The 22,334-nt window shown below is 41.5% G+C and overlaps 1 protein-coding gene across 9 annotated transcripts in view; it reads right to left on the bottom strand.

Moving 5' to 3' along the window:
• FAM149B1 (family with sequence similarity 149 member B1) overlaps nt 1–22,334 on the bottom strand; it is a 103,193-nt gene that overhangs the window by 2,836 nt on the left and 78,023 nt on the right. For 5 of the 9 annotated variants that reach the window (XM_066348845.1, XM_066348843.1, XM_066348838.1 and 2 more), the window contains 6 exons: nt 13,977–14,101; nt 12,147–12,253; nt 9,331–9,555; nt 7,136–7,259; nt 6,794–6,919; nt 3,298–3,376 (listed from right to left, as the gene is read on the bottom strand). In XM_066348845.1, the coding sequence (XP_066204942.1) occupies nt 3,298–3,376; nt 6,794–6,919; nt 7,136–7,259; nt 9,331–9,555; nt 12,147–12,253; nt 13,977–14,101 (786 nt within the window). Of the gene's footprint in view, nt 1–2,136; nt 2,937–3,297; nt 3,377–6,793; nt 6,920–7,135; nt 7,260–9,330; nt 9,556–12,146; nt 12,254–13,976; nt 14,102–22,334 lie in introns of those variants that run through there. The other 4 variants (XM_066348842.1, XM_066348841.1, XM_066348839.1 and 1 more) reach the window with 4 other exon arrangements.

Below are 22,334 nucleotides of genomic sequence, written 5' to 3'. Positions count from 1 at the left end.
AGGTTAAAGATTGGAGCAATTATTATGCTGTTAAGAAATCTTAACACCAGAAGGGGTCTTTGCAATGGTACAAGACTAGAGGTTCTCTAATTGAAAAATAATGTCATAATAGCTAAGTCTTTGACTGGCTCCTCTAAAGGTGAAATACATGTCATTCCAAGAATTGATTTGGCTCCATCTCAAACAGGGTTGCCGTTTCAATTGAGACGTAGACAATTTCCTGTGAAACTTGCCTTTGCTATGACCATCAATAAGTCTCAGGGCCAAACGCTTAAGCATGTTGGCATTTTTTTACCTGAGCCTGCATTTGGACACGGTCAACTTTATGTTGCCTGTTCAAGAGTTCGTGAAAGAACGGACGTAAAATTAAAAATAATTGATGGTCCTCTGCAAGGCGAGCTTAAAAATGATGGAAAGATCTACACAAGAAATGTTGTGTACAAAGAGATCTTTGACATGTGAATTAACATTTTATTATTTAAATCACCTTTATTTATTGAGCTAGTGGTGGCTCTTAAGAAATGTACCGCCAGTGGTTTCCTTCATTGCACTCTACTTTAAGCAATTAAGCAAGTAGAAGGGGGAAACCCCGTGGGGCAGTAAGCAAAGGGGCATCCTCGCCACCTGCCCTGGGTAATTCAGTTTGAATTAGCAGACACCTTTGCACAAATCATTTAAATTACAATTTATAATATCTAGAACAGTGGTCATATTGTATGACCGCCGGGCTTTCTAGATAATAATAATGGCAACTATATTACTTAATAAAGTTTATTGACAGTAAGAAAAATTTGTATTTTGTTTTATTCCAAAAACGGACAGAACTTTCCGGTAGACCTTATAAAAGGAAAACCCTCCCAGTTTCTGCAGGATGATGTGGCAGCATGTGTGCATGTGCAGATGATGATGTAACACCATGTATACAGCGGAGCAGCCCACGGCCATGCCAGTCGAGGTGTGGACGGTACAGAGGAAAGTTCAGTGTGTTCTGTAGCTCGCTAAATTTGAATCCGTGACCAAAGTGCAACGTGAATATCGGCACGTTTATAACAAAGTGCCACCACATAGGAATAACATTACTCGGTGGGGTAAGCAGTTGAAGGAAACCGGCAGTTTGGTGGAGAAACCCCGTTCTGGTAGGCCATCAGTCAATGACGAGTCTGTAGAGGCTATACAGGATAGCTACCTAAGGAGCCCTAAAAAATCTGTGTGTGAGCCCACATCGAACTACAGTGAATAGGTATGAAACTGGGAAAGTTTTCCTTTTATTTGGTGCAGATTTCACATTTCTATCATCTTTTGTTGCTTTCCTGTGACCTGTCAAAAGTGCACCATGACTTTACAGACACACTGTATTTACCAAGACAAAAACCTTGCATATTTTATGGAAAAAACAAAAACTATATTGATATGAAAGCAGTAACCTAGTTTTAGAGAGGTGTACACTAATTGAAAAAGACTAATGTGTTCCATTTAACTAAATGTTACACTAGTTACACCTGACCATCAACATGGCCAAGTGCAATAACTTAGCTCAGAGGCAGGATTGCTTCTGATTGAAGAAAATAATCCATTGAAAGCATTCAGACTACCATACTGCCACTAGGAATTGAATTCGGAGAATTTCCCTGGACTACAGAGATTGAGGCAGATTGTGCTTTTTTTCTTTTTGTATTTTCTGAAGTTGGAAATGAGGAGACAGACAGACTCCCACATGTGCCCACCCGGCATGCCCACCAGGGGGTGATGCCCCACCCATCCGGGGCATTGCTCTGTTGCAACCAGAGCCATTCTAGTGCCTGAGGCAGAGGCCATGGAGCCATCCTCAGCGCCCAGGCCAACTTTGCTCCAATGGAGCCTTGGCTGTGGGAGGGGAAGAGAGAGACAGAGAGGTAGGAGAGGGGGAGGGGTGGAGAAGCAGATGGGTGCTTCTCCTGTGTGCCCTGGCCGGGAATCGAACCTGGGACTCCTGCACGCCAGGCCGACGCTCTACCACTGAGCCAACCGGCCAAGGACTGAGGCAGATTGCTTTTTAATGTACTTGCTGATTAATCTTATTATTAACAGAAAATATATCAATTGCTCCAGTTATATATTTCACAAAAATGAGAATGACCCTGATGGCTGGTAAGGAGATCACTGTAAGGAAGAATTAAGATATTCTTAAATTTCTCCCATCACGCATGTGGGAATAGTGTATAACTTGGAAACCAAAAAAGAAATGGGATAGAGTCAGCCTCAGAATACCTTGACATTTTAGAATTTGTCTTCCCTTGGCCTAGCAGGTTAACTGACCAAAGCAGTTTAATCTGTAGCAATATGGATTTTGCCTACATAATAACATTAATGCAGTGTCTGAATGTTATGAAAATTACTTATTTGGCTGAATTTTTTATTTTTATTTATTTTTGTGACACAAAGAGAGAGGGACAAATAGGGCAGACAGGAAGGGAGAGAGATGAGAGGCATCAGTTCTTCATTGCGGCACCTTAGTTAAGTTCATTAACTGCTTTTTCATATGTGCCTTGATGGCGGGGGGGGGGGGGGGCTCCAGCAGAGTGAGTGACCCCTAGCTCAAGCCAGCAACCATGGGGTCATGTCTATCATCCCACGCTCAAGCTGGTGAGCCTGTGCTCAAGTCAGATGATCCTGAGCTCAAGCCAGCGACCTCGGGGTTTCGAACCTGGGTCCTCTGTGTCCCAGTTTGATGCTCTATCCACTGCACCACTGCCTATTCCGGCATGGCTGAATTCTTTAGATTAAAGAAAAAGTACTGTTTACTTTGCCAGAGTGATGAGAGGATAATTTACATATGAGAAAACAAATCTGGAACTTTCTGGCTCTGAACAATAGAGCTCTCCATCTTTTTATATCCCATCTTCAGAGGCGGATTAAGGTCGGTAGACGCCCTGGGTGCAGAAGGAAATATTAGGCCCCTTAAATAAAAAAGAGACAGGGAAAATAAAAATACATATTAACCATATTTTTAAATAAATAAAGAATATTATGTACTAGTGTTAAAGTTGCACATATGAAACCAAACGGTGCCATTAGAAAAAAATGTCAGGTTGGGGTTCTGCGGGACCCTTCAGAAGCTGGGGCCTAGGGCATGCGCCTGGTGTGCCCGCTGTTAAATCTGCCTCTGCCCATCTTCCAAAATGAATGAGATGACTTACAATGATGTAGGAAAACAAAGTATGAAAATCCAGAGCACAGGAAAATAAGCATACAAAAAATTTTAAAAAGGCAGGGTCTTAACATAGCCACATAGTAATAAAATAACAGTCATGGCCCCACCTGTTCCTGCAAATCCCCTACCAGATCGGGCCTGATGAGGATACTCAAAAGCACATAAATGACAATACTGTGTGTCCGGCTGAAAAAGAAAAGAGAAGACACTTAAAATGCTTTGTCTCCCAAAGGATAGAACGTTAGTTAGATTTACAAGGGAAAACCTTAAAATTGGACAACAATGTAACTGGCATGCCATCTGCTAATCTGAGGGACATATTGGCTGATTGCACTTGGTATATACCAAGGGAACAAATCCCAAGCCAGAGGCCCACAAATGTATTTGTCAGCTTGTGAAAATCGCAAGTTCTACAACTATATGCCTTTAAGAAAAGCTTAGCATTTATAAATAATCCATATGGTTTAATATTTCTAAATATAATTGGTTGCCAAGGGAATTTTATCCAATTTCTATTGCCTGCTGACTGTTTAAAAACAACAGAACCGAGAGAGCCTTTTCAGCAGCTCTGAAACATGACTCACATACTTGCAATATAACTCAATATGAAAGTCAAAGATTTCAAAAAAATTACCCCAAGGAATTTAAAGATGTTAAGATCTGACTAAAATAGCCCTGGCCGGTTGGCTCAGCGGTAGAGCGTCGGCCTGGCGTGCAGAAGTCCCGGGTTCGATTCCCGGCCAGGGCACATAGGAGAAGCACCCATTTGCTTCTCCACCCCCCCCCCTTCCTCTCTGTCTCTCTCTTCCCCTCCTGCAGCCAAGGCTCCATTGGAGCAAAGATGGCCCGGGCGCTGGGGATGGCTCCTTGGCCTCTGCCCCAGGCGCTAGAGTGGCTCTGGTCGTGGCAGAGTGACGCCTTGGAGGGGCAGAGTATCGCCCCCTGGTGGGCAGAGGGTGTGCCGGGTGGATCCCGGTCGGGTGCATGCTGGAGTCTGTTTGACTGTCTCTCCCCATTTCCAGCTTCAGAAAAATACAAAAAAAAAACAAAAAAAACTAAAATATTAAAATGCAAAATATCAAAAAAAGAACTATTCGTGCCATTTCGCTGGCACTTCTGGAATAAAAAACATCCCTCAGTTCCCTGTTAGAGTACTAGAATCGAGATTTCAGGATTTTTTTCTGGTGAAGTCCTATGCTTTTGATCAGGGGTCAGCAAAACTCTTATTTGTGGAGGACCAGATAATAGACTGCAGTTGGATCTGCTCAACTCTGCAGTTACATTGGGAAAGCAGCCAGAAACATTACATGAATGAGCATGGTGGCTCTGTCCTAATAAAACTTTTTAAATAAAGACAGGTAGTTAGCCAAATGGCCCACGAACTGTACTCCCATTCTAGACAAGAACACCAAGAAGCAGAGGTTAGTCTGGTGCAAGGCCCAGGACTCCAATCCTAGTGCCCAGTTACACTGAGCTAGCTCACCTCCCTTTCATGACGATCAGTTTGGGAGAGAAATGGCTAAGGTAAGAAATTTTTACTTTTGTTACTGTTATAAACTGAAAACGAAGAAACTGAATTTTTTTTCATGTGTATAGCTTTCTTCCTAAAGCAACCAAATATTAAGTTTGATATGAGAGAATCTAGCTATAGAATATAATCAGACACTACTTAACAAATATTCTGGAACAAATTATGAGTAGACAAAATAATAAACATTCTCAAACTTTCTAGGGTTCACACTGAGTAAGAATCAGAGATGCTCACATTTCCCTTTTGCTTGTGTTTTGGGTGAATCTCACCCTAAATCAAGCCTTCTGAGATCTATTTGGGTGAATAGTGTCCCCCAAAGTTTATATCTACTGGGGACCTGTGGCTTTATTTGGAAAAAGTATGTATAGATAAAAATCAAGTTAAGATGAGGTTACTGGATTAGAGTAGGCCCTAGACTCTGACTGGTATCTTTATGAGACAGATTGGGAAGAAGGCCATGTGAAGGCAGGCAGGAAGCTGCAACCCTAGGAAAGCCAAGGATTACTGGCAACCACCAGAAGCTACAACGAGGCAAGAGAAGATTCTTCCCTAGAGTCTGCAGAGGGAACATGGCTGTGCTGACACCTTGATTTTGGACTCCTGGGCTCTGGCACAGAATAAATTTCTATTGTTTTAAGCCACTCAGTTGGTGATCATTTGCCCTAGGAAACGAATACAGTGACCTGTTCATTTCTCATTTTTCTAGTGGAGGAAAGATTGTTGGTGCTTTAGGTTCTATCAGTTCAGGGGTTTATGAGTTGGGATAAGTGGGCTGTAAACACCACCATCCTAAAAACATATAGGTTGTGCAGCCCCTGGTTCCTGGGCACTGAGTGTGGCCAAGTCACTTTCCCAAGCTCAACAAGCCCTCTTGCCAAAAAGCAGATGTGGATGGCTGAGCTCCTGGTGTACAGCTGGGCAAGGTCAGTGCAGGACCTCCTGCCTCCCAACCAGGTTTTTTCTGTTCCTTGCTTAAAAGGAGCAAGTAAATGTACATGAAATGGTAAGGAAAGGTTAGCATCTCAAAAGTCCTAACTTGCCCATCTACCAGTCCCCATTATTATCTGATATCACTATTGGTATAATAACTCCATGAGAGCAGCATTAGCGAATGAAGTTGCAGTGATCTGATATGCACTGGGGTTTTATCTTTATTATTATTTTTGTTCATTCTCAGAAAGATCTAAACTTTAAATTGTTTAGAATTTGTAATTTATACATAAGGTGTCTGTGTGTGTTTCATGCTACTGAGTTGACTATAACTCCTGGTGACCCTGTGGATGAGTGGTGTCCACAGTGTCCTGTCCTCTTCAGCCCTCCTCAGCTCCTGTAGACTGATGCCTATGGTGTCTGTTATGGAGTCAATTCATCTCATGTTTGGTCTTCCTCTTTTCCTGCTCCCTTCTATTTTTCCCAGAGTTATTGTCTTTTTCCAAAGAATCCTGCCCTCATGATGTGCCTGAAGTAGGGCAGCTTCAGTTTTGTCATTTTGGCCTCCAGTGATGTTTCAGGCTTAATTTGCATTTTACCTTATTCTACAAGTTAAAAGACAGAGTGGAAGAGATTAGTTAGAATTTCAACAAAATGTACTTAAATTATTTTTATTGTTAGAACCTCAACTTTTATGCTTGGAATTGATTAAGCCACTATATAAAGTCTTAAGTCAGCCCAATTACAGTAGTTGTTTATTTTTATTTTTTATTTTTTCCCCAACTATTAAGATAGAGGAGCCTGACCTGTGGTGGCGCAGTGGATAAAGCATCGACCTGGAATGTTGAGGTCGCCTGCTCAAAACCCTGGGCTTTCCTGGTCAAGGCACATACGACAAGCATTCAGTGAACTAGGGTGAAACAACTATGGGTTGATGCTTCTCACTCCCCACCTCCTCTCTCTGTAAGATCAATAAATATTAAAAAAACAAAACCTGGTTGGAGCATCATCCTAAAGCAGAGGTTGCCGGTTCAGTTCCCAGTCAGAGCACATACAGGAAGGTTGACGTTCCTGACTCTCTCCCTTCCTTTCTCTCTAAAATCAATAAGTAAAATTTAAAAAGAAAAGAAACAAATCATTACCAAAAAGGACTGAGTTGTGTTGGGCCTGGAGAAGAAGTCAGGTAAAAGGAGTCTCTCCTGTGGCTGCTGATGGTTAGGCTCGTCCACCACTGCGCTTCGAGCTCGGCTGTAATCACCATGGGTTTTCTGTGGAGGACACGAGTACAGAAGAAACGAAACAATTTGCTTTGCATGTGCTACATCAACCCTACCAGGTATGGTAACTGCAGGCCAAGCACTCCCATTCCATTATCATTAAATAGAAGTCAGTATATACTTTGACAAATACAGTATAAACGAAGACTAGAATACTATCCATGAGGTTATATAAACACATGGAAAGGCAATAGGAAAGAGACATACCGTTTGCCTTTGTGGCCCCACAGTGCTCAGGTGTTCCACTTCAGCTGTGCCAATAGGTGGCAGCAGATTATTTCGACTCAGGGGTATTGGTGAGGGAGAAGAGAGTGAGTCGGCCACCACTGGACTGAAGATCCAAGGCATGAAAGCATCAGGTTAGAACAGTAGAAGCCAACTGATCAGAATTGAATAAATGAAACAGTTTAATGTCATGCACAGAGAGATTTAAGCTGCCTTAAGCTTTTGGGTTTTTTTTACAGAGAGAGAGGGATAGACAAGAACGGAGAGAGATGAGAAGCATCAATTTTTCATTGTGGCACTTTAGTTGTTCATTGATTGGGTTCTCATATGTGCCTTGACCGTGGGGCTACAGCAGACCAAGTAACCCCTTGCTCAAGCCAGTGATCTTGGGTCCAAGCTGGCGACCTTGGGGTCTCGAACCTGGGTCCTCTGCATCCCAGCCCGATGCTCTATCCACTGCGCCACCGCCTGGTCAGGCCTAAGCTGCCTTAAGTTTTAAAGTAGAAATCTCAATAAAAGGATTTTGTTTTTCTTGCATAATATTTTATGACTTGTTGAAACTAAACTGGACACACAGCAGAAGTTGACTCTTTCACACACACAAAACACGGAATAAAAGTTTTCCCTATCTGGTGTTGCACTTCCCTACCAATAATGGATTTGTAATTTCACATTTAATGGAATTCCCCACTGTTTTCTGGGCCTTCTGTCTGCTTTTGTCACTAATAAATACAATTCCCAGTGAAGCTCCATTTTCTTCCATGGGATTTAGACAGTTTGCTGTATTACTACTTGTATTCAAGACCATAATTGAAATTGAATGATACTTTCATGTCTCAAAAAAAAAATAAATAAACACAAAGCATTTCCTTTTCTACTTTGGAAAAAAAGCACTCTCAGCAGGGATGGGAGCTTAACTATATATCAAGCCCACTCATTCCTAAATGAACGAATCTGTAGCTATATTGGGTATAGATTCAGCCTCAGCAACATAATAGTGAGCAGGTGAGATGAACCCTGGTGTCCTGACAGATTTTTGGGGGTTTTGGACATCTCTTTTAGTGAGTCTTTTGGGATAAATTATAACAAGAAATTGAAAAATCAAAATCAAGAAATAACATGGTAGAGAAGTACAATGTGCTTAATTAGAAGCTGAATTCAAAACAGTTATGGCATTGTTATACCTTTTTATTTTTTGGATTTTTATTCATTTTTAGAGGAGAAAGAGCGAGAGAAGGGAGGAGCAAGGAAGAATCAACTACCATATGTGCCTTGACCAGGCAAGCCTGGGGTTTTTAACTGGCAACCTCAGCGTTTCAGGTTGACACTTTTATCTACTGTGCCACCACAGGCCAAGCCACTTTTTTTTTTTTTTTTTTAAGGATTATTGATTTGAGAGAGAGAGAGAAAGTGGGGAGGAGTGGGAAGCATCAACTCCCAGCAGTTGCTTTTCGTATGTGCCTTGACTAGGCAAGCCCAGGGTTTGGAACCTGGGGCCTCAGCGTTCCACGTCAACATCCTACCCACTGCTCCACCACAGGTCAGGCATATCTCATGCCCTTGATCATAGTCTTAGAAATCAACCATCCTAAGATGTTCTGTGATTTAACTAAGAACTTTATTTTAAAAATTGGCTTCTAGCTACTTTTTGCACAATGGGGCTCAGAGTGTCTTGTGAATGAAGGGAGGGATAAGGGGAGAGAATATGTTTAGTGTTGGTTCCTAAGAAGTGCTAAGAGGTATTCTGCAACCACGCTGAGGTTTATGAAGCTTTCATTGTCAATGGAATAAGCAGTTCCTAATGGTACAGAAAAACATTAAAGGAGAGTTAACTATTATTTTGGGATGAATTTCACTGAACATGTTCCCACTAAGGAAAAAGGTTAATAAAATACATATTTCTTTTATTTCTTTGGTAAGTGTCATTGAAGTATCCTAGCTAATTTTTTTTTTTTGCAGAAATAGAAATCTTAAGCTAAATCAACAGAAAAATCCAATATCTGTATTTAATTCAAATTTAAACCCTTTGTTTTCTGTAGTGGATGATGGATAGTGTGCAATCCATTATAATATGTAATGATTAGTTTCTATACATATATTTCAATATTGTATTTAAATTTGTAAAATTCTTCATTAGTTTTACCACAGTTTCCAGAAATTCTGCTTTTGAAACCTACACTCGGGATCCTCTGAGGATTTCTTCCACAGGCCGTGGGGTTCCAGTGCGTGAATGGCTTGTGCTGATGGGATGAAGGGTGCGTGGTGGGGGATTGCGTCTCCTGGCGGACTGCACTGTGTATGACTGGGATGAAGTACGAAGCTCTAGGGCTCGGCTGGACCAATTTCGAGTTGAAAGGGTGGTACTGGACCCAGGCCTCATAAGTAGCTTGTCATCGAGATCTCTAGTGGCCAAATCAGAAACCCACAGTGAAATCAAGATTACTCTGTACTGGGAGAAACAACTCAAAAGTTAAAAGACAGACTATAAAATACATACAAGGGAGAAAAATGTAAAAGTAAAAATTGTTGGCCCTGGCTGGTTGGCTCAGTGGTAGAGCGTCGGCCTGGCGTGCAGGAGTCCCGGGTTTGATTCCCGGCCAGGGCACACAGGAGAAGCGCCCATCTGCTTCTCTACCCCTCCCCCTCTCCTTCCTCTCTGTCTCTCTCTTCCCCTCCCCCAGCCAAAGCTCCACTGGAGCAAAGTTGGCCCAGGCGCTGAGGATGGCTCTGTGGTCTCTGCCTCAGGCGCTAGAATGGCTCTGGTCACAACAGAGCGACACCCCAGATGGGCAGAGCGTCGCCCCCTGGTGGGCATGCCAGGTGGATCCCGGTCGGGCGCATGCTGGAGTCTGACTGCCTCCCCGTTTCCAAATTCAGAAAAATCCAAAAAAAAAAAAGTTCAATAAGTCACCTAGTTTCTACAAGTTACACAATCTAGGTTCAGGTATGGGAATATGTTTTTATAGAAGGGCATCATTTCAGTTATACATTTAATTTACTAAAATGGAGATTTGGAAAATCCAGTCCTTTATTCACCTGCTGTCCCAGTCATTTCCTTCCTTGACCAGTGGAGGCTAATCTGAAGGGTCCCTTCTCTGAATTGCTTCCCAAAAGTTTACCTCAGGGACTGAAATTTCTACCATATTTGAGGCATCCTTTTGTTATGAAAAAATGTCACCAGAAAGGCTTAGCTGAAAGGCAAACTGGCTCCCACTGCAGAGAGTAAAATGCTGAGCTAATCGGAGCTGGGCAGGGATATAGGTTTGGGTTCCTTGGGAGTCTGGGAGCAGGCAAAAGGTCCAGAGCCCTGTGCTGCTGAGGGCAGTAGGACCACAGCAGAGCCTCATTTGCATAAACGACTGTGAAATAGAACACTGATAAAGAAAATACTTTGCCCAAACAGTTCAGTAGCTTAAACAGCCCTACAGATTCAGGGGTTTTGTTTTTTAAGCAGATGTTTGGCTCTTATTTTAAGCATTTGCACAATGAAATGACGATAAAAGTAAAACAGTGAAGCTCTACCACATGCTCGTTGGCTTTCAGCAAATTCCTCAACCTTTTAGGCCAAATTGGTGGCCTCCATTGCAAAACATGCCTCCGTGTTTGGAAGACTTTGAAGGGAAAGTACCCATCAAGGAATAGGGTAAACCTTGAGCATTACGAGAGACCTCTCTGGTTTTGCTGCTTCCCTAACCATTCACTTATGCATTTCTTTATACATCCTGCTTTCACAATTCTGGATTCGATTATTACCTCTAGCCCAGTGATTTCTAGGTCACCTTATCAAATCTGACCTCATCCATCTTTCCCACAAGATCGTCCATCATTGTACACCCAACACACCCTAAACCAAACTCATCTGCCCAAACTTCCTTTGAGTTTGAAATCTCAGAGTTCACTGTGTTTCCTTTATTTTTTAGAGTTTGATTTACTTTACAATATCTACTAATATATTTCATTCCTTTCTCATCCTTTGATACAGCTTCAGTGCAGACCATTAGTGGCTCGTGCTTGAACTTCTATTAGACTCCTTACCTTCAGTTTCTATCATTTCAATCCAATATATGTTCTACTGCTGTGAAATCTTTCAAATTCCTGATTTAAATATATGTGCTCCCCAACTGAAACATACATTGCTGGCGGGAGTGTAAAATAGTACAATTACTTTGGAAAACTGTGTGGCAGTTTCACTTCTAGATATTGACCTAAGAAAAGTGAGAACATAGGTCCACTAAAAAGACCAGTCCAAAAAGCTTTTATGCATAACAGCCCAAACTTGCAAACGGCCCAAGCATTCATTAACAGAAGAATGTATAAACAAATTGTATATTCTTAAGAGTACTGCTTGGTAGTGAAGGAGAAACTTATGTGCAGCAACATGAATGGATCTTAAAAACATGGTATTAAGTCCCCCCTCACACACACACACAGTTTGGTCACAACCTTCCATTAAATTCATAGTCTTTCCCACTAATTATACCATGGTCTATTTTAATTATAGAAGATTGTCAATAGTCTCTAGTGAGATTATTGACCTCTTTCCTACTATAGCAAAAATGGTCTTTCCTAAATATTTTGTATTTTACCATCTCCAAATCTTTTCCCAAACCATTTCTACTACCTAGAATAGGAGATATTTCTGCTTTTCTCTGCTTATCCAAACTCCCATCTTTCAAGGACAAGTTCAAATCTACACATCCACCAAAATGCCTTCTTTGGAGCTGTTATAGCACTCACTCTGGGTGCCACAATCTTGGCGCTCAGTCACAAAAATGCCCTATATGGTTAGGTCTCTTTCTACCTGTGTGTGCTTCTCTTTCCACTTATATTATCAGCTCCTTGAGAGTGGAGACCATTTCCTTTAGATGTTTTTACTCCTGAGATGTCTGATTGCTTGGTACCTACTCAATACATACATATTGATTGACTGACTTTACTTTTACTTCTCGGTGATCCACATAAACTCTGTAGACTATTAGAATTTTATACTCACAGGAGTTTGTCCATTAGGGAGAGATTTCTTGACTGTAGAGGCATCCCATGAACCAAGAGACCATTCACATTTGGCTGATGACCACTTGCTGCTTGACAGAAACTCATCTACATGTAAAAGATGTTACTTATTATTAGTTGGTGAAGATATCTGTTTAGTTTCCCAACTTTGCCAAAAGTTATTGCCAAATTAGGTCACATATACATTTTTATCCTATGCCTTTTGTAGTATCTTGGCCAATAGCCCAGCTGTCAAGTTCACTCTCAAGATGAACTTGGGATCATAGTCCTTTCCTAATTGACAGCAGGTAGGGAAAGCCTGACCAACCTAGATGAAAGCACTTAGAAGCACTGTCATAGGGGAGAGAGGATCTTTATTATTATTGTTATTACATTAGAAAACACAAATATGGAACAAAAATTTAAAAATTAAGAGTAAACTTTAACATAATCTCTTTCACCATCACACAGGCCTACACTCTACACAAATGACTCACTTCTCCTTCACTACCCTGGGTATCTAGCTCTCCATGCTAACTGAAATTCTGAAGACTTTAGTAGAAGGAGTTCATCTTACTTGGACTGGCATCATGACCTCAGGGTCCCGTTTCTTTTCTCCCAGGTCTTCAGTTTGGTAATCTCCTTTGCCATGCATTTTCCTCCCACTTTCTCTGAGGAATGTTTGGATTAACACTTTTCCTTCCTTTTATCATGAACTAGAACCATTTAAGTTAACTGATCAGGGCTTAGGTTTCCTAAACCACAGCCAAACCAATTCAACATGTAGAAATATTTTATTACCATCCAGGAACATTAGTTCACTTGGTCCATCCTTTAATGTGATTGGGTGTGAGCCTTGCTGATTCTATTTTTAAATAACCCTTTAATAAATCCAGCTGGCACAATATCTGCTCATTATATCAACAAAGCAAATATTAGATCTGGTAGTAAAATCCAGGGTTGATAAACATGGTGCAAGGATTAGAGTCCTCTTTTTTCCCTCTCCACTATGCCTCCCCCACCCTGCCCCACTCTTTTGCCACAAGTAACACTAGGAAACTATCCTGTCAGAACTGGTACTACATAATCATTACACAGGGATGAGACCAAGCTCATCAACCTTCTGCAAGAAATGGCCATGTTGATGCTTGTCCATGGACTTAATCGAGACCGCTTCTCTAGTTTGCCTTTTACACCAAACTAGAGTATTTAGGTTATAAGTACTAAATGCAGAAAGGTCAACAAATTCAAATATAAAAACCAGGTAGGCAGTGACAAGAAAAAAAGAAGAAATTAAAAAAATTCAAAGGACAATAGTAAGGCCTTAAAAAATCTGAGATTTGGTCCCTCTTTTCATCATATCCTTCACTCTTTCCAGGCTGATCACAGGTGATTATAGATTGCACAGTTCATATGCCTTTTCAAAAGAGCTGTCTGAGAATACTTAACTCTAATTTGCTATATATATTTTTAATTTTTCCAGAGAGAGAAGTGGGTGGAAGAGAAGAGAGAAGCATCAACCCATTTCACTTAGTTCCGTTTAGTTGGGCACTCATTGATTGCTTCTCTTATGTGCCCTGTCTGGGAGTTGAACCTGTGACCTCTGGCATGCCGTGTTGATGCTTTATCCACTGACCCACCCAGCCAGGGCTGCTATTTTTTTTAACTGAAATTAAATTTGTCAATACATAGAGTCACTAGATTATAGAGATAAAAACCTAAGTTTATTGGAAAACAACTGAATCATAAATAACAGTTAAGGCAAGTAACTGAGCAAACTTCTGGAAAGAATAGTCCTAGATTCTCCAGTATATTCCCCTGGGGGGCTTACCGGATTTGAGGTGATGGTCAGAGCCGTACACTGTGGCACTCGAGGTAAGACCAAAGGTTGTGGTTCACTCAGCACACAGGAGCTTTCTGAAGCTGATCTGGTGATTGCAACATTACTCTCATCATCTGAGAAAAAAAAAATAGAATATTATCCATCTCCAGACCCCCAGCAACAGTACTGTGAAAAAAAAAGATGTTTCCTGAGAATTCAGGCTTCACTCATCTTTGTAGCCCAATTTCAGACCACTTGTGTGGTTCCAAACAAACTTCAAACCAAGAATTCCACTTAAAGAGGTTTCCCAGGCTGCAAATGCTTATTGCCTATTTCCTTGGCAAAGGGAAATCAAGATCTCTAGAGCAAAGCTCTGCAACAGAATATTTGCATTTGAGGAAATGTTCTACTTATGAACTAATATAGTGGCCTCTAGCCACATGTGGCTATGGAGCACGTAAGATTTGGTTAGTATAGCCCTGGCTGGTTAGCTCAGTGGTAGAGCGTCGGCCTGGCGTGCAGAAGTCCGGGGTTCGATTCCCGGCCAGGGCACACAGGAGAAGCACCCATCTGCTTCTCCACCCCTCCCCCTCTCCTTCCTCTCTGTCTCTCTCTTCCCCTCCTGCAGCCGAGGCTCCATTGGAGCAAAGATAGCCCGGGCGCTGGGGATGGCTCCTTGGCCTCTGCCCCAGGCGCTAGAGTGGCTCTGGTCGCAACAGAGCGATGCCCCGGAGGGGCACAGCATCGCCCCCTGGTGGGCAGAGCGTTGCCCCCTGGTGGGCGTGCCAAGTGGATCCCAGTTGGGTGCATGCGGGAGTCTGTCTGACTGTCTCTCCCCATTTCCAGCTTCAGAAAAGTACAAAAAAAAAAAAAAAGAAAAAAGATTTGGTTAGTTTGAGGAACAGAATTTTAAATTTAATTTTAATTAAAATTTAAATAGCCACATGTGACTAATGACTACTATGGACAATGTAGCTAAAACTAGGAAAAACCTCAGATCGTTAATCCAAGCCTTAAAGAATTCCCACACATAAAATAACAATATTAAAACTCACTTAAAAATCACAACTCACAAGGAGACAAAATACCTTGAGAAAGAGCAAGCAAAAACAACAATCAGGTCAGCAAAGACTTCAGAAATTAAAATTATTAGGTTCAAAATGCAAAACAAGTGAAGCAATTGAAAATATGAGTAAAGAGTAAGACATAAAAATAACCAAGCAGATTTATAAAAGAACAAAATGAAACTACAAAGAGAAACTAAAACTGGCTCTGGACAATTTTAATTGGCTCAGTGGTAGAGCATCAACCAGGCATGTGGATGTCCTCTTGGGTTTGATTCCCAGTCAGGGCACACAGGAGAAGCACCCATCTGCTTCTCCACCCCAACCCTTCTCGCTTCTCTCTCTCTCTCTTCTCCTCCTGCAGCCATGGCTCAATTGGAGCAAGTTGGCCCCAGGTGCTGAGGATGGCTCCATGGCCTCCCCCTCAGGCACTAAGAAAAGCTTAGTTGCTGAGCAATGGAGCAATGCCCCAGATGGGCAAGGCATCACCCCCTAGTGGGTTTTCCAGGTGGACCCTGGTCAGGACACCTGTAAGAGTCTGTCTCTGCCTCCCCTCCTCTTACTGAATAAAAAATAAATTTAAAAAAACCCTCAGCGGAGACTTAATAGGTTATATCCTGCTGAAGACATACTTAGTGAACTAGAAGAAAAAAATCTAAAGAAATTAGCATGGGGGCCCTGGCTGGTGGTGCAGTGGGTAGAGCACTGAGGTTGCTGGTTCAATCCCAGAGTCACCAGCTAAGGGCTGGAGTTGCCAACTTGAGCCTGGGGTCACTGTCTTGACCCCAAGGGCAATGGTTCAAGCCTTAGGGCACATATAAGAAGCAATCAATGGCACAACTAAGTGGAACAACAGGTTGATGCTTCTCTCTCCCTCCCTTTCACTCTCTCAAAAAAAATTCTGAATTCAGTTCAGAACAAAGGAGGTGTAAAATATGAACTGTACACTGAAAAGGGTGAATTTATATGTAAATTGTACCCCAGTTTTAAAAATGAAGAAATAAACCTGACCTGTGGTGGTACCCTGACTTTGAATGCTGAGGTCACCAGTTAGAAACCCCGGGTTTGCCTGGTCAAGGTGCATATGAGAAGCAACTACTAAAAGTTGATGCTTTCCCCCCCTTTCCCCCTACCTCTCCTTCCTTTCTCTAAAAAATCAATACATAAAATATTTCAAAAAATGGAGAAAGAAAAACAATGAAACACCCTTTTATACATTGACAGAAATTAAAATTGATCAGACTGTTGATGATTGTGAGCACAGGAACTTGTGTACTGTTGGTGAATATATGATATATAACTGGTGCTATCACTTTGGACAACTTGGTATTATCTAGTGAAGTTGAAGGTGCATTTCCATGTGAACCAGCTACTCCACTCCTTGGCATATACCCTACTAACAGTGGTCACAAACTCAATAGTCAACAGAGCCAAATATCAACAGTACAACAATTGAAATGTCTTTTAAGAGCCAAATTTTTTAAACTTAAACTACATAGGTAGGTACATTCCTTATCGAGGTAGCGCCCGCACGTGGTATTTTGTGGAAGAGCCACAATCAAGGGGCCAAAGAGCCACATGTGGCTCACGAGCCGCAGTTTGCTGACCAGGGACCTAGAGGAACTCTTGCATATGTATGCCACAGGGGATATCCAAGAACGTTCATAGCTTCATTGATCATAATTACAAGACACTGGATTTTGGCATTTCTAAAACACTGGGATTTTAACACTTTTCATTATCAAATTTGGCTCAAAGCCTGAGTAGGTCGTGGCGCAGTGGATAGAGTGTCGGACTGGGATGCGGAAGGACCCAGGCTCGAGACCCCAAGGTCGCCAGCTTGAGCATGGGCTCATCTGACTTGAGCAAAAAAAAAAAAAAAGAAAGCTCACCAGCTTGGACCCAAGGTCGCTGGCTCAAGCAAGGAGTTACTTGGTCTGCTGAAGGCCTGCGGTCAAGGCACATATGAGAAAGCAATCAATGAACAACTAAGCTGTTGCAATGAAAAACTGATGATTAATGCTTCTCATCTCTCTCCGTTCCTGTCTGTCTGTCCCTATCTATCCCTCTCTCTGACTGTCCCTGTAAAAAAAAAATTTTTTTTTTTTGGCTCAAAAACTGAACTCAAGATGAGGAATCATATTTCTGAGTAAAACTAATGTGAACTCCTGGTAGTCATTGGTTCTAAATCACTTCCATTAGCATTTTGTTTACTACTGTTTCATTCAAAGAAGGTATAGCTATTCTTGACAAAAATGTCCAGTGAAGCTTGTCTCCCAGTTAGCAAATTAGGGTTAAAAATAATAATTTTAAAATAATAGATATTTTTCTACAACTTAGATTTTAATACTGGCCTGATTAAAAATTAAAATGATCTTGAAAATATCAAGTTATAAAAATGAATAAATTATTACATTTACTCAGTTTTATATATATACTTTTGGGTAACAGCTGACACCTTAAAATACCACAAGTTGTCATGTGACCCTTTTGTATATATGACTAGCAATGAGCATGCAGTTTGGCTTTTTTTTCCTCATGTAGAGGTTGAAAAAATTGTTCTGGTCATAGAGATAGGTTTGTACTAGCACCTGCAGGTTGAGCGTAATAACAACTAACCAACTGGTCCATACCAAAGCCAAAAATGCATAAGTTCTCTTTCCTTATGCTATTCTTAAAAAGTAATGATAATGCCTAACATTTATTGCACTGTTACATATTATGGCAACTACTCTATGTACTTCATGTAACTCATTCCTTAAACAACCATATGAGATAAATATTAGTATTATACTTGTTTTATAGGAAAAGAAACAGGCATAGCGAAGTTAAGCAACTTGTATAAGATGTCAAGTTAGTGTCAGAGCCAGTGGTTGAATCCAGGTTGTCTGGTAATAAACTGCTTGTAACCATTATACCACATGGTTTCTCATGGGGATAACACTTTAGAGCAAGGTTGGCTAACTGTGGCCTTGGGCCAAGTAGGACCCATTACCTGTTTTGTTTTCTTTTACTTTAATTTTAATTGTAGCAAAATATCTATAACATAACATTTAATATGTTAATCATTTTAATTTAGTGGCATTAAAGTGCATGCATGGTGTTGTGCAGCCATCACTACTACTAATTCCATAACCTTTTCATTGTCCCAAAGGGAAACCTCATGCCCATTACCATTCATACACTATCTTTGTAAGTAAAGTTGTAAGAGTAGCTTGCTTATTCTCATTGCTATATAGTAGTCCATTGTATGAATATATCATGTTCTAGTGTTGAGGGAAATTTGGGTAGTTTCCAGATTGTGTTTTCCAGCACATAGTGTTGTTATAGAGTCTTATATATGTCTTTTGGTGAAAATACATACTGAGGGCGTAGGAGAATACAGAGTCACACCCACTCATTTACATATTGGTCAAGGCTGCTTTTAAGGGCAGAGTTGAGTAGTTGCAACAGATACTGGATGGCTGGCAAAGATAGAAATATTTACTATCTGGCTCTTTATTCAAAGTTTGCTGACTCCTATTTTAGGGCATTTCAGTCAACCCACCAAACTAGCTGGAGATCCCTGAGTTCCATTTCAAAATCACTGTCTTTTTTTTTAGACTAAGTCTAGAAATCACAATTATACTGAAATAACCTAAATTTATGTATGCTCAGAAAAACTAAAAGGATATAAATTCACAGCCCAACAGTGGTAAATTGTGAAAGGTGAAATGACAGTTTTCTCTGATACCTCAGTGGTTGATACTGAAAACTGAAGGAGTTCCTTTAATATTAGAGTTTATTATTGGAGACTGGATATGACTCTGACTTTATTCTTTGTCCTCTATCTCCAAAAGTTTAACCTCTCATAAAATAAACCAGGTATTTTTTAAAAAGCGTGTGAGTTCACCCTACCTATGGTGGTGCAGTGGATAACAGCATCAACCTGGAATGCTGGGGTTGCCGGTTCAAAACCCTGGGCTTTCCTGGTCATGGCATATATGGGAGTTGATGCTTCCTGCTCCTCCCCCTCTTCTCTCTCTCTCTCTCCCCTCTCTAAAATGAATAAAATCTTTAAAAAAAAATAGTGTTAGTCCTAGTCTCCCATACCAGCTTTAAAATGGAACTTAATTTAACATGCATACAACAGAGTGGATATTAAATATATATTACATAGACAGTATCAACTCTGGCAAACATGGAACAACTGGGACTCTCATGTAATACTGGAAATAGGTACAAGCACTTTGGAAAAATTTATGGCAGTATCCACCAAAGTTGGAATAGCATATCTATTACCCTGCAGTGCAACTCTTCTGTACTTAGTACATATGTTCACCAAAAGACATATATGTACAAGAATGTTCATAACAGCACTGTATGCTGACAAACATAAACTAGAAGCTACCCAAATGCCCCTCAACAGTAGACTGATTTGTTCATATAACAGAAAACTATAACAATGAAAATAAACTATTGTTACAAGCAAAACAGTTGAACCTAACAAAATGTTGAGTTTAAAAATATGGATGCAAAAGGTCACTTCCTAGTCATACATCATGATCAAGTAGGATTTATTAAAGGGGAAGCAAGGCTGGTACAATATTTGCAAATCAATCAATGTGATTCATCACATGAACAAAAGAAAGGATAAAAATTACATGATTATATCAACAGATGCAGAAAAAACAATTTGATAAAATCCAGACCCATTTATGATCAAAACTCTCAGCAAAGTGGGAATACAGGGAACATACCTCAACATGATAAAGACCATCTATGACAAACCCACTGCCAACATCATAATCAGTGGGCAAAAGTTAAAAGCAATCCCCTTAAGATCAGGAACAAGGCAGGGGTGCCCTCTTTCACCACTCTTATTCAACATAGTTCTGGAAGTCCTAGCCACAGCAGTCAGACAAGAACAAGAAATAAAAGGCATCCAAATTGGAAAAGAAGAAGTAAAACTATCATTATTTGCTAATGATACTGTACATAGAAAACCCTAAAGTCTCAGTCAAAAACTACTACACCCGGCCTGACCAGGCGGTGGCGCAGTGGATAGAGCGTTGGACTGGGATGTGGAAGGACCCAGGTTCGAGACCCCGAGGTTGCCAGCTTGAGCGCGGGCTCATCTGGCTTGAGCAAAAGCTCACCAGCTTGGATCCAGGGTCGCTGGCTCCAGCAAGGGGTTACTCAGTCTGCTGAAGGCCCGCAGTCAAGGCACATATGAGAAAGCAATCAATGAACAACTAAGAAGTCGCAACGCGCAACGAAAAACTAATGATTAATGCTTCTCATCTGTCTCCATTCCTGTCTGTCTGTCCCTGTCTATCCCTCTGACTCTCTCTCTGTCTCTGTGAAAAAAATTAAAAAAAAATTAAAAAAAAAACAAAAACAAAAAACTACTACACCCAGGTGACATCAGAGAAATGGCACTGTGAGGGGTGCTCCCAATATCTCCCCCTGAAATTTCAACAAATTCAACAACTAGAGACAAACAATCTCAGGAGCATATGAAATATACACACATCAGACAAAGGTGTGATTGGGCGAAAAGGTGGCAGAATATATAATCCACTCTGAAGGAAATAAGACAGAGAACGGAGTATTCTGCTTTCCTCACTGATCTGAGGAAGGACTGCTTTTGTCTGGAACTGAGTGAAGCGGAGGGTCTGGGGCAGAGGGAAGAAGCTGGGCTAGGGCGGATGATCAAGCAGAGGAGAGAGCGTGGCGGCTTGGCCTGAGATCGCGGATGCGGGGCTAGTGCGGGTGGCAGACTCTGACGGAGGTTGCCGGATTGGGTTGCCCGTGGAGGCTGGCACTGGAGCCACTTTGGGCTTTGTGCGCTCCCGGTCCATGATCGTGGGTGGTGTGCGAGTGGCTCCACCTGGCACCTCTGGCATGGGCACGTGCATTCGCAGGCAGGGGGCTAGGCCTGAGATTGTCAGCAGTGGACTTCTGTGTGGGCTGTAGCCAGTGTTTCTGTGTGGTCCCAGCTCCCCGACCAACAGCACAGGAAGTGCACAAGGGCCAGGATCCCTATATGGGTGGAGCGCCTCCACAAGCTGATACAGGTCACAAAGCGCATTCCAACACTGACTGAGATCACAGGCATTGTGCACCTAAGTGGGCGGGAGCAGACCTCCGAATGCTCTGCGGAAGTCATGGGGGCTGAGCTGCAGGCTTCCAAACAGGGTACAAAGGAGAAAATCCTGTAGCGATTAGACCCACGGAGCACTGAAGTGTACTAGACATACCCAGGGGCCCTTAGAAAGGCGCCTGATCAGCAATCGGCTCCTTGCCCTGACTTCTTTCACTGGCGGCTCTTGTTGGCACAGCCTTGCCCAGAACTGTGCTTTGAGTGGTGCCGGAGGAAGGACTTGGTAGCTCTTAGGCCTCTTACTCTGCAAGCAGTGGCTGGGGCAACCTCACAGCTAAGTCCCCAGGCTGCTAGCTCAGGAGGGAGAGACATGGAGAGAGGCACCTGGAAAACTAACTGACTCTTCCATTGTTGGAGCCTGCAAACCCTAACAAGCCCGGCTTATCAACGAGACTGAGGCCCAGCCTATGTCATTGCCATAGTGACATATCAGCAAATCTACTCAAGAGCACAACAAGGGCAAAGCTTGTAGTACAGCACAACCTGCTGAAAAGAAAAGAAAAAAAAAGAAGCTACCTCTCAAAAACAGGAAAAAATTACATTTTTTATAACTTATTTTCATTTTTTTCTTGTATTTTTTATCTTTTTTTTTCCACTTTGGTCATTTTATATTCTTTCCAGCTTGTTCTTTCCTTTTCCTATTGAACTTCATAATCCATTGGTGTTACATTTTTCATTCTTGTTTTTTTTTTTTTATGAAGTTTACATTTCAAAAACCTTAACCTTTTTTTTCTTCTTTTCTCTTTTTTTCTTCTTTTTATTTTTTCTCATTTGATCATCATTTATCAACAAATTATTTTATTCTGGATTCATATTTTTCTTTGTGGTATTTTGTGTCTTTTTTACTTCTTTTTTTTTTTCTAAGCACTCTTAGGTAGGAGGTTATTTTTTTTATTCATTTTAGAGAAGAGAGGGAGAGACAGAGAAAGAGAGAGGAGAGACAGAGAGAGAGAAGGGGGGAGGAGCTGGAAGCATCAACTTCCATATGTGCCTTGACCAGGCAAGCCCAGGGTTTTGAACCGGCGACCTCAGCATTTCCAGGTTGACGTTTTATCCACTGCGCCACCACAGGTCAGGATTTACTTCATTTTTTATCTCTCTGTCATTTCCCCCAGCTCTGGCTCCCTGTTCTATATAGTTTTTGTTCCACATATCATA

This window comes from Saccopteryx leptura, chromosome 9 (assembly GCF_036850995.1).
Source record: "Saccopteryx leptura isolate mSacLep1 chromosome 9, mSacLep1_pri_phased_curated, whole genome shotgun sequence".
NCBI classification, from domain to species: Eukaryota; Metazoa; Chordata; class Mammalia; order Chiroptera; family Emballonuridae; genus Saccopteryx; species Saccopteryx leptura.
This window is presented reverse-complemented; position numbering and strand designations above follow the sequence as displayed.